The sequence below is a fragment of the Emydura macquarii genome, unplaced genomic scaffold, assembly GCF_026122565.2.
Source record: "Emydura macquarii macquarii isolate MOO-44397 ecotype Brisbane River unplaced genomic scaffold, CSIRO-AGI_Emac_v2 contig_378, whole genome shotgun sequence".
Taxonomy (NCBI): Eukaryota; Metazoa; Chordata; order Testudines; family Chelidae; genus Emydura; species Emydura macquarii.
The window spans coordinates 25,560-38,452 of NW_027130515.1; the positions used below are offsets into that span (position 1 = coordinate 25,560).

At 61.1% G+C, this 12,893-nt stretch overlaps 1 protein-coding gene across 1 annotated transcript; it reads right to left on the minus strand.

Annotated features, from left to right (window-relative positions):
• Positions 1–6,054: 6,054 nt before the first annotated feature.
• On the minus strand, positions 6,055–10,190 carry LOC137144352 (uncharacterized). Its single transcript, XM_067534594.1, has 3 exons — positions 9,369–10,190; positions 6,871–6,990; positions 6,055–6,542 (listed from the first exon to the last, which is right to left on the minus strand). The coding sequence occupies exons 1-3, from the start codon at positions 9,800–9,802 to the stop codon at positions 6,482–6,484; spliced, it is 615 nt and encodes a 204-aa protein (XP_067390695.1). The 5' UTR covers positions 9,803–10,190; the 3' UTR covers positions 6,055–6,481.
• Positions 10,191–12,893: the final 2,703 nt, after the last annotated feature.

The following is a 12,893-nucleotide window of genomic DNA, read 5'->3' on the forward strand; positions in this document are numbered from 1 at the left end:
CCCCCAGACATCGAACGGAGCGTCTCACTCCCGACCCACAGCCTCCAGATCTCGGACAGTGACCCTCACTCCCGATCCGGAACCCCCACACATCAGCGGGTGCCCCTCATTCCCGACCCGGAGCCCCCAGACGTCGAAGGAGGCCTCTCACTCCCAACCCGCAGCCCCCAGCCTCGACCGGTGCTCCTCACTCCCGACCCGCAGCCCCCAGACCACGGCGGGTGCCCATGACTCCCGACCCGCAGCCCCCAGACCACGCCGGGTACCTCTCACTCCCGACGTGTGGCTCTCAGACCTCGGCGGGTACCCCTCACTCCAGACCCGCGTCCCTCAGACATCGGCGGGTGCCCCTTCACTCCAGACCCGCAGCCCCATATGTCAGCCGGGGCCCCTCACTCCCGACCCGCAGCCCCCAGACCACGGCGGGTGCCCCTCATTCCCGACACGCAGCCCCCAGACCTCGGCGGGTGCCCCTCACTCCCGACCCGCAGTCCCCAGACCTCGGCAGGTGCCCCTCACTCCTGACCCACAGCGCCCACACCCCAGCTAGTACCCCTCACTCATGATCCACAACCCCGACACGTCGGCCGGTGCTGCTCACTCCCGATCCGCAGACCCCAGACCTCGGACAGAGCCCCTCATTCCAGACCCGCAGCCCCCAGACCACGGAGGGTACCTCTCACTCCCGATCCGCAGCCCCCAGACCACGGCGGGTACCCCTCACTCCCGACCTGCAGACCTCAGACCTCGGCGGGTGCCCCTCACTCCCGACCCGCATCCCTCAGACCTCGGCAGGTGCCCCTCACTCCCGATCCGCAGCACCCACACCCCAACTGGTGCCCCTCACTCCCGATCCACAACCCCCACACGTCGGCCGGTGCCTCTTCACTCCCTACCCGCAGCCCCATACGTTGGCCGGGGCCCCTCACTCCCGACCCTCAGCCAACAGACATTGAACGGCTGGTACCCCTCACTCCCGACCCACAGCCTCCAGATCTCGGCGGGTGCCCCTCACTCCCGACCCGAACCCCCACACATCAGCGGGTGCCCCTCACTTCCGACCCGCAGCCCCCAGTCCCGGACGGTACCGCACTCCCCCCGGAACCCCCCACATCGACGCGCTGGTGCCTCGGCAGCTGCCCCCCACTCCCGACCCACAGACCCAACACATCGGCGGGTGCCAGAGCACGGCGGGTGACTCCCGACCCGCAGCCCCCCATGGGTACCCCCCCTCGACCCAGAACCCCCACACATCGGCGGGTGCCCCTCCCGGCAGCCCACCATTGAACGGGGCCTCTCACTCCCAACCCGCAGCCCCCAGACCTCTGCCAGTGTCCCCCACTTACAAGCCGATGCCAATGGACACCCCCTCCCTGGAGCGCTGTCATGCCCACAAAGCCCTCACCAAAACTAACACTTATCTTACGGACAGCGATGGCTGCTCCATGCCCAGATGGATGAGTCTTGCCTGGCATCAACTATGCTCGTGCTCTCACTGCTCTGCCTCGCTTTCCATCTCACCTCAGGGGTGGACTCTAGTACCGAGGGGAAAGAAGCGGCGGGTTAAACAGAGAAAAACAAGAAAGCACTCCTCGCAGGCTGCACTGCCGCGTAGCCTCTTCTGCTTGCTTCTCCCACGGCGCCCTGCTCCACCCTCCATCTCCTTCCCATGACGACATCACAGCTACACTGACAAATGCCGTGTTGCCTCAGCCCCCAAAACAGTAACGCTGCACAGATCAATATTGTCCCTTCCGCTGCTCTTAATCCCACACAGCCCTGTTCCCAACGAGGATGCTCACGGCCTCTGAAGCACTCTTCAGGGGTACAGACACAGCACTGAGCGCTGACTGACACTCAGGGAGGCGCCAGTCAGAAAGCTGTTCACCTCTGCTTAGATGGATGTCCAGGCTGCAGAGGTCCACTTCCCCCACCCTCTCCTCCAGCGGGGCCTCCTGAAAAATTCTCCGGCAAGCAGAGCAAATAAACTTCTCTTAGAAACCAAGGCCCAGCCATAAGGATGCAGCAGTCTGCACTAAGCCCTGACCAGAGAATTATCTTCACAACCACTCAGGGTACTGCGCAAAGGGCAACTGGCCCGGAGCAGCAGAGCCGCCGGGTGGCCGCTCCAGGTACTGCACAGAGGGCGTGTGTCCCGGAGCAGCGGTGCCGCCGACTGGCTGCTCGAGGTACTGCAGAGGGCGTGTCCCAGAGGAGCGGTGCTGCCAGGTGGCTACTCCAGGTACTGCACAGAGCGCGTGTCCCAGACCACCGGTGACGCCGGGTGGCCGCTCGAGGTACTGCACAGAGGGCACACGTCCCAGAGGAGCAGTGACACCCCACAGCCACAACGGTTAGAACCAGGCTTTAAGCCCCTCTTATGTGATCGCGCCAGGGGTCTCCTTTGTGCTAACGGCTATGGGTACATCTTTCTCCCCCCTGGCAGGCATGTAACTTCCACTAACACACGCGCTAGCTAGTTCACATGTTAGGATTTTTGACTGTTACCCAGTTCAATTCTGCGTGTTGAAATACAGCCAGCGATGCTGACGACGGAAAACTCAGGACTGCTCAACTCTGATTAGATGGATGTCCCGTCTCCACACCTTCTCCTGTGGCGGTGACTTCTGCAAAATTCCCCTGCAAACAGAGCAAATAAACTTCTCTTAGAAACCAAGCTGACTCCCAACCTGCAGCGCCCCCGCCTCGGCCGGAGCCCCTCACTCCCAACCCGCAGCCCCCAGCCTCGAGTGGTGCTCCTCACTCCCTACCAGCACCCCCAGAAATTGGCCGATGCCCCTCACTCCCGACCCGCAGCGCCCACACCCCAGCCGGTGCCCCTTACTCACGATCCGCAGCGCCCACACCCCAGCCGGTGCCCCTCACTCCCGCTCCACAACCCCCACACATCAGCGGGTGCCCCTTCACTCCCGACCCGCAGACCCCAGACATTGAACGGGGTCTCTCACTCCCGACCCACAGCCCCCAGACCTCGGACAGTGACCCTCACGCCCGACCCGGAACCCCCACACGTCGGCTGGTGACCCTTCACTCCCGACCCGCAAACCCCAGACACTGAACGGGGCCTCTCACTCCCAACCCGCAGCCCCCAGCCTCGACCGGTGCTCCTCACTCCCGACCCACAGACCCAAGACCTCGGCGGGTGCCCATGACTCCCGACCCGCAGCCCCCAGACCACGCCGGGTACCTCTCACTCCCGACCGGTGGCTCTCAGACCTCGGCGGGTGCCCCTCACTCCGACCCGCGTCCCTCAGACCTCGGTGGGTGCCTCTCACTCCTGACCCGCAGCGCCCACACCCCAGCCGGTACCCCTCATTCATGATCCACAACCCCGACACGTCAGCCGGGGCCCCTCACTCCCGATCCACAGACCCCGGACCTCGGACAGAGCCCCTCATTCCAGACCCGCAGCCCCCAGACCACGGTGGGTACCTCTCACTCCTGATCCGCAGCCCCCAGACCACGGCGGGTACCCCTCACTCCTGACCCACAGCGCGCACACACCCCAGCCGCTGCCCCTCACACCCGCACCACAACCCCCACACGTCAGCCGGTGCCCCTTCACTCCCGACCCGCAGCCCCATACGTCGGCCGGGGCCCCTCACTCCCAACCCGCAGCCCCCAGACCACGGCGGGTACCCCTCACTCCCGACACGCAGACCTCAGACCTCGGCGGGTACCCCTCACTCCCGACTCGCGTCCCTCAGACATCGGCGGGTGCCCCTTCACTCCAGACTCGCAGCCCCATATGTCAGCTGGGGCCCCTCACTCCCGACCCGCAGACCTCAGACCTCGGCGGGTGCCCCTCGCTCCCGCTCCACAACCCCCACACGTCAGCCGGTGCCCCTTCACTCCCGACCCGCAGCCCCATACGTCGAACGGGGCCCCTTCACTCCCGACCCACAGCCCCATACGTCGAACGGGGCCCCTCACTCCCGACCCGCGTCCCTCAGACCTCGGCGGGTGCCCCTCACTCCTGACCCACAGCGCCCACACCCCAGCCGGTACCCCTCACTCATGATCCACAACCCCGACACGTCGGCTGGTGCCGCTCACTCCCGACCCGCGTCCCTCAGACCTCGGCGGGTGCCCCTCACTCCCGACCCACGTCCCTCAGACCTCGGCGGGTGCCTCTCACTCCTGACCCGCAGCGCCCACACCCCAGCCGGTACCCCTCACTCATGATCCACAACCCCGACACGTCAGCCGGGGCCCCTCATTCCAGACCCGCAGCCCCCAGACCACGGCGGGTACCCCTCACTCCTGACCCACAGCGCCCACACGTCAGCCGGTGCCCCTTCACTCCCGACCCGCAGCCCCATACGTCAGCCGGGGCCCCTCACTCCCGACCCGCAGCCCCCATACCACGGCGGGTACCCCTCACTCCCAACCCGCAGACCCCCAGACCTCGGCGGGTACCCCTCACTCCCGACCCGAGTCCCTCAGACATCGGCGGGTGCCCCTTCCCCAGACCCGCAGCCCCATGGCCTGGGGCCCCTCACTCCCGACCCGCAGCCCCCAGACCACGGCGGGTGCCCCTCACTCCCGACCCACGTCCCTCAGACCTCGGCAGGTGCCCCTCACTCCTGACCCACAGCGCCCACACCCCAGCTGGTACCCCTCACTCATGATCCACAACCCCGACACGTCGGCCAGTGCCCCTCACTCCCGATCCGCAGATCCCAGACCTCGGACAGAGCCCCTCATTCCAGACCCGCAGCCCCCAGACCACGGAGGGTACCTCTCACTCCCGATCCGCAGCCCCCAGACCACGGCGGGTACCCCTCACTCCCGACCTGCAGACCTCAGACCTCGGCGGGTGCCCCTCACTCCCGACCCGCGTCCCTCAGACCTCGGCGGGTGCCCCTCACTCCTGACCCGCAGCGCCCACACCCCAGCCGCTGCCCCTCACTCCCGATCCACAACCCCCACACATCGGCCGGTGCCTCTTCACTCCCAACCCGCAGCCCCATACGTTGGCCGGGGCCCCTCACGCCCGACCCTCAGCCAACAGACATCGAACGGAGCGTCTCACCCCACCCACAGCCTCCAGATCTCGGTGTTCCCTCACTACCCGATCCGGAACCCCCACACATCAGCGGGTGCCCCTCATTCCCGACCCGGAGCCCCCAGACGTCGAACGGGGCCTCTCACTCCCGACCCGCAGCCCCCAGCCTCGACTGGTGCTCCTCACTCCCGACCCACAGACCCAAGACCTCGGCGGGTGCCCATGACTCCCGACCCGCAGCCCCCCATGCCTCGGCCGGTGCTCCTCACTCCCCACCCGCAACCCGCAGACCTCTGCCAGTGTCCCCCACTTACAAGCCGAAGCCAATGGGAACCCCCTCCCTGGAGCGCTGTCATGCCCACAAAGCCCTCACCAAAACTAACACTTATCTTACGGACAGCGATGGCTGCTCCATACCCAGATGGATGGGTCTTGCCTGGCATCAACTATGCTCGTGCTCTCACGGCTCTGCCTCACTTTCCACCTCAGCTCAGGGCTGGACTCTAGTACCGAGGGGAAAGAAGTGGCGGGTTAAACAGAGAAAAACAAGACAGCGCTCCTCGCAGCCCACACTGCCGCGTAGCCTCCTCTTCTGGCTTCTCCCACGGCGCCCTGCTGCACCCTCCATCTCCTTCCCGTTCCGACATCACAGCTACACTGACAAACACCGTGTTGCCTCAGCCCACAAAAGAGCCACTCTGCACAGGTCAATATTGTCCCTTCCGCTGCTCTTAATCCCACACAGCCTCGTTCCCAACAAGGATGCTCACGGCCTCTGAAGCACTCTTGAGGGGTACAGATACAGCACTGAGCGCTGACTGACACTCAGGGAGGCGCCAGTCAGAAAGCTGTTCACCTCTGCTTAGATGGATGTCCGGGCTGCAGAGGTCCACTTCCCCCACCCTCTCCTCCAGCGGGGCCTCCTGCAAAATTCTCCTGCAAGCAGAGCAAATAAACTTCTCTTAGAAACCAAGCCCCAGCCATAGGGAGGCAGCAGTCTGCACTAAGCCCTGACCAGAGAATTATCTTCGCAACCACTCAGGATACTGCGCAAAGGGCAACTATCCCGGAGCAGCGGTGCCGCCAGGTGGCCGCTCGATGTACTACAGAGGACGTGTCCAGAAGCAGCGGTGTCGCCAGGTGGCCACTCCAGGTACTGCACAGAGGGCTCGTGTCCCGGAGGAGCAGTGACACCCCACAGCCACGAGGGTTAGAACCAGGCCTTAAGCCCCTCCTGTGTGATCGCGCCAGGGGTCTCCTGTGTGCTAACTGCTATGGGTACATCTTTCTGCCCCCTGGCGGGCATGTCACTTGCAGTACCACACACGCTAGCTAGTTCACACATTTTAGGATTTTTGACTGTTACCCAGTTCGATGCTGCATGATGAGATACAGCCAGCAATGCTGGCGATGGAAAGCTCAGGACTGCTCGTTTCTGATTAGATGGATGTCCTATCTCCACACATGCGCTTCTTCCACCTTCTCCTGCGGCAGGGCCTCCTGGACTATTTGTCTGCAAGCACAGCAAATAACCTTTTCTTAGAAACCAAGCCCCAGCTACCGTGAGGCAGCAATCTCTACGCAGCCCTTATCAGACATTTAACGTAGCGGCCACTAAGGGTCATGCACAGAGTGCAGCTGTCCTGGAGCAGCAGTGACCCCGGCTGGACAGTTGGCATAGTGCACCAGCCCTCAGAACAGTCACTCTGCACAGGAGACTAGCGCCTCTTCCCCTGGCTTTAATGCCACCAAGCCCCATTCCCAATGAGGATGTTCACGGCCTCTAAGGAAACCTAGAGGAGGTACAGATGAGGAATGTGCTGCAATGACTGCTGACTCACAGCCAATGACGTGGAAGGCAGAACGCGGAGGACTGCTCATTGCTTCGTAGATGCACGTCCAGGCTTCGCAGGTCCCCTTCTCCCAGCTTCTCCTCCAACTGCGTCTCCTGGACGGTTCCACTGCAAGCATAGCAAATAAGCCAGCATTAGCCAGAACTGCTGACAGCTCCACTGGTGCGTGAGATCCTGCCCTCCCCTGCCTCCCTTCGCTCTACGTCAGCCCCAATGGATGAGACAAGATGGAGAAGGCGGGAGGGTCTCTTGGCTGCTCACCCACCTCCAACCCCAGAACACCAAGCACCCAAAATGATCCTCACTCCCTCCTACATCTTACAGGCTCTGGAGCACACGCCTCGGGGGATGCAGACCTAACACACCTACCCCTGTCCTATGAAGGGAGATAGTACAAAGAGAGGCAAGGAATTAGAAAGACCACGTTGGCCAGCACAAGAGACAAGACCAGAGAGTGATCCCATGACTAGGAGGTGCAGAACTGGGCTGTTGCTGGTTGGAGGGTGTGGGGGGGGCTGAGGTGGGGTAGACAGAAAATTAATACAGTTGCAGCCTACTCACTATGGAGGCCCTGCCCCTCCTCATTGCCCAGCCCCATGTTTCCCCTCAGTGAAGTGCCAGCCCCGCTTCCTCCCCTCCACAGCCTGGCCCGGTCATGGTGCAGGCAGCTGCAGCACCGGGCTTTCCCCCCCTCCAATCCCTCGTTTGTCCTCCTGCTGCGTGGGGCCCTGGGGCTGTGGCCACTCCTCAGCTCCCCACCCCCCTTCCACTGCTGGCAGCCCCTAAGAGCCACCCAGGTGGGGAGGCGGTTCCAGGGTGAGCACAGCCCTATGGAAGCAGGAACCGTGGGGGGCAGGCCTCAGGAGCCCCGGCCAGAGCAGGTCAGCACGGGATGCTGTGCAGAGCCCTGGATCCTGCACCTGCCCTGAGCGGCGCAGCCTAGCGGGGAGAGACACGGGCCGGGGCTACTCCCGGGCCCCCCGCTCACGTCCTCTGAAGCAGGCCAGAGTCAGTAGAGAGGAGGACTAGGGTGCCGTGACCAGGGGATCTCTCCCAGTGATGTGGAAGTCAGAGAGTTGGGGACTGAGCATCTCTGCTTACAGCCAGGTCCCATCAGCTCTAGATCACAGCCACTACATTAGAGGCAACAGCAACAATCGGTCACTTCCCCCCTCCCCCAGCAAGCCTATACCTAATGAAGGGCGGCAGGAGAAGAACAAGCACGGACAGTGTGCCTTGGCCAACATACAAGAGAAGAGACGGTGGAAGGAAGGGGGAAATAAACTCAGAGCCTGTGGACGCTTTCTGGACCCAGCCCTTTACTGGGGCAGAGGCATTACTATCTGTCCTGGGCATCAACGTCCCACCCCCACCCCAGGAGACATTCGCTCCCCCTGCAGCCACAGTTCATCAGGAACTTTTTCCTAGAAACCCAGCCTGGATCAGGGTTAGTGGCCTCCCAAGCTCCCTCTTGTGACCTGGGGTGGGTCTGTAGAACCCTCCCTCGGTTTCCCTGTCTGCTCAGGGCCCTTTAACAAGCCCACACAAGCTGGGTAATCAAAGCATTCCCCTTCTGGGGTCCATTTTAATAAAACCCTGACCTCCCTTCAATAAAGGCTTCACCTCAGTTCCCAGTTGAGCACACATCCTCAAGCCCCGAGCATCTGTCTTTCCTGCAGAATTAAATAACATCCTCTCTCCTAAAGCCAAGAGTCCCCAGCCCCCCTTCCCAGACCTGGGTTCACTTCAGTCTCTCTCCTCCTAGCTGGTGCCCCCAGCTCTCCTTCTCAGAGTTGGGTTCTGTTCCTTCCTTCCCTGCAAGAGCCAGATTCGCCCTTTGCAGCACCCTGCTGCAATTACTGCCTCTCTCCAGCTACTTTCGTTTCAGTATAAATGTGTGTTTTAATTTCTTGTGTTTAGTCAATGCACTTCCACCTTTAAAACAGGTATCTCTAGGTGGTTGCCCACAAACATTCAAAGGAAGTTAGGGTCTTTGTACCCCTCTGCATCACCGTTTTCGTGTTCAGCAGTTGCAGTACAAACACCTTTAATCCGAGATCCCAGCATAAGAACACAGTGAGAGCAGACCCTCCCTAGGACACTCGGGCTATAGCCAGCTGGGTACCTGCAGCCCAGCTCCACCTCCAGCCCCACCGCTTGGCGCGGGTGCCTCCCAGCACGGAGCTGTGTGAGCCGTGCTGCAGAGGGGAAGGGCAGGGCAGTTCTGCTGCAGAAAGTCACCAGCACCTTTCTCTCCGCCCACAACCAACAGGTGCAGGCCCCAGGCGCGCACACGGCCCGGGGTGCGGAGCACGTGGCCCACGGCCCCACAGGACGTGCCTGCCCGGGGCTCACCCCCACCGCGGCGGGCGGGCGGACGGATGGAGGGGCGGGCAGGAGGTGCCGTGCAAGGCACAGGTGCACTAGGGGGACACACGGAGCCCAGACTGACCGCACCGCACCGGGCAGGGGAGGGCATCGCGCACCGCTCCGGGGGGCAGTGACCGAGCTGCCCATCCCCGCTGCCGCAGGCGCCCGCCACGAGCTGGGTCAGAGCCTGATGCCGCCGGAGGAGCCGGGCCCAGGCCAGGCACGGCCCAGCAGAGCCCGCCCGGCCCGGGGCAAGCAGCGCGGGGAGCGCCCCAGGGCAGGCTGCAGAGCCCGCTCCGTGCCCGGGGCAGTCAGATCCTCCCGCCCGGGGCTGGGCTCGGCCAGCAGCTGCAGGGGTACGCCCGGCGCCTTGCCCGGGCAGGGCCGGACCGTGATAAATCTGCCCCTGCGCTGCGCACAGAGCCCGGCAGCCGCGCGAGAACTGGGCGCGAGAACTGGCGAGGGGCGGGAAACTACATCTCCCATAGTGCCTCGGGCCCCGCACTGGCTGATGGGAGAGGAAGGCTGAGAGAGACACTACGTCTCCCATAGTGCCTCGGGCCCCGCACTGGCTCACGGTTAAATTACCCACAATGCTCTTGACCGTCCCGTCTCGCCAGGCCAGGCTGCGGTGGGGCTGCCCGTGACAGCCGCGAGCGAGCGCGGAGCTGGGCCGGGCCCGCAGCCCCGGACATGGTGCCCAGAGGGGCCGCGCAGCGTGGTGCGAAAGTCGGGGCCGTCCGTGTGTCGGGCATGTCCGCTGGGTCCTGGCCTGTCCTGTCCGTGTGTCTGTCCGCACCGGCGTAACACTCTCCCGCTGCTGACGGACTGTCCGTGTTCTCCGTTCAGTTGACCCGTTCGTCACACTCCAGTTCCCCCCGTTCCGTGTTTACACCGCACTTGCCCCCGTTTACCCCCGTTCCGTGTTTACACCGCGCTTGCCCCCGTTTATCCACGTTCCGTGTTTACACCGCACTTGCCCCCGTTTACCCCGTTTATGTTTACACCGCACTTGCCCTCGTTTACCTCCGTTCTGTTTTTACACCGCACTTGCCCCCGTTTACCCCCGGTCCGTGTTTACACCGCACTTGCCCCCGTTTACCCCCGTTTACCCCGTTCCGTGTTTACACCGCACTTGCCCCATTTACCCCGTTCTAGGTTTACACCGCACTTGCCCCTGTTTAACCCCGTTCCGTGTTTACACCGCACTTGCCCCTGTTTACCCCCGTTCCGTGTTTACACTGCACTTGCCCCTGTTTACACCCGTTCCGTTCTCCTGGCGAGGAGTTGGGCTCATTGGCCAGTCACACTGTGGCGGTCAGCACTCAACCTGTCATTTGGGGTGCAGGTCGCTGGTTAATCCCCAGGTGGGGGTTTCATTGTAGGATTCGCTGCCCCTCTTACAAGCCGTTCCTCTGTATTCACCCCTTGCACCACATCCCGGCTCCACTCACCACTACAGCCAAGGTTTCCTCCGCTCCTGTGTGCCCAGGACTAGCTGCCACAAGCTGCTTAGATTCCAGGTTCTGGAAGTTTCCTTTCTGCATCCCACCCCCAGGTGACATACACACTCAACATGGGGCTAGTTGAAATCCACCATTTTTATTCAGTTCTTTATTTTTAGTCTCTCTGTCATCTGGCCTACCATTTCCCTGTCCCTATCCCCATCCTGCTCAGGTGGGTGGGAGTATATCCCCACTGCTGTATTGCTATTAATGAAACATGGCGTTACGATCCAGAGACATTCCATTTTATATTTGCTTCATTTGCAAGTTTTCCTTCACTGGGTGATCTGCTTTCTTTTGTGTATAGCGCCAGTCCCCCCAGCAGGCCGACCTAGTGTGTTCTTACAATAATTTTGTTCCCTGGTATTACTTTATCCCATTCTTTAGCCTCATTCGTCCAAGTTTCAGTTTTCCCTACTATAGCAAGAAAGAGGTTTTCTTCTAATTTTCAAAACTTTATTATTGTATGCAAATACACAAGCAAGAACCAAGATTTATCAAACGTCTTCAAAAACAACTATGTTAACATATGAGTCAGAGTTATGAACATCTTTTTTCCTCTAATGCCTTGAACAATAAAATTAAACTTTCCTATTTTCCATTTATATGCCAGATATGTTACTCCAAGAAAACGCAAACATTTATCTAAATACAACAATGATACAATGAAAACTTCTTAAGAACTATAGCAAGTACAATATTAAAAAGCCAGATCTCCTTCCTAAAAGTAATACCACTTCTTTACTGATACATATTTAGGGTGAGTGTTTGCAATGTAAATAACTAATGCATAGCACAGTGACATGCACCCACACGATGATAATACAGGTCAATGACGACGTGGTGAGAGTATTAAGATGAATAAAAACAACATCCTAAAAGGAGCAAACTTCAAATGTGTGACACTTGTCCATGGACTCAGCTCCCCTGTGTCACCCCAGAACGTTAGAGCAGGAGCTGCTGGTTTTAGGCATTGGGATGCCGGTGCCTTGAAGACCCCAGCCCTGGGAAGCCGGAGCTGAGTCTCTCTGAGACACAGATGCGTGTGAGAGCAAAAACAAAACAGCCCCTTACCCCCCCTCCCCCCACCCTGCACTATGTTTGCACACAGGGCAGGTCACAGGTGGCCCATCCCAGCGGGTCACTGCTTCCCCCTCTGTCCATCCCTGCACTGGGGTTTTGCCTCTGCCAGGGGCTGGCAGGACCTCGCCCCTGGGCTAACCCCAGCTCATTACCCCCCTTCCTGATTGTGCTCCTCAGGCCCTCTCCTACCTCCGCCTCCATCGGCTTCACCCCCCAGACCTGTCACATTCTGTCCCCGGATCAGATCCTGCCCATCCCCGCCTCCAATGTGCTCCTTTGTAGCCCCTCTATTAACAGCAGGCAGCGCAGTCCGACACCCAGTGAGGGCAGGGTGAAGGTAGTGACTGCAGCCAATGTTACTGAGCCCACTCAGTCCCTGTGCGCATGCTCAGTACAGCCCAAATCACCACATCTGTTGGGCGAGTTTGCAGCACACCACCGGCGCCGCCCGCCGTAGCCAGGTTTTCGTCTCGCTCCAGCTCCTCTGCTGCCTTCCTCCTGCTGCTGCCCGGACTCCACTCAGCCCTGCTCCCTGCCACAGCAGCCGCCCAGCAGGCCCTCTAGCTGCCCGGTGTTTAATGTCTCCACGGGCAGTCTCTCTAGACCGGTCATGGTGCGCGGTGGACAGATGCACACACACCCAAGGGACTGGCCGGTGATGTTGTCAGCCTGCCACACCCCTCACTGGTTTGTTACTCGCCTGGCCTCAGGCGCAGCTCCACAGGAGTGGACCGGACAGCTGCAACTTGCACACTCTGCACGGTGCCAGCCACAGCTCCTTGTGGTGTCTGCTCCGCCCTGCCTGCCTTTCACCTCCACCAACAGCCTCGCCAGGCTCTGCCAGGGAGTGACTTACTCAGGGACCTGGCATTGTTCTGACTTCTCATGGGTTTTCTCAAACTGTTCGAGTCAGGACTCATCCTCCCGGCCTGCCTGCGCTCTCACTCACAGTCTGACACCCTGGCTTTCCTCTGCTGGAACAAGAGCAGCTGTAACTCTACAGATTGTGACAGGGGGATCTCCCAGACTGGGGATCTACTCTGGCCTGTTTAC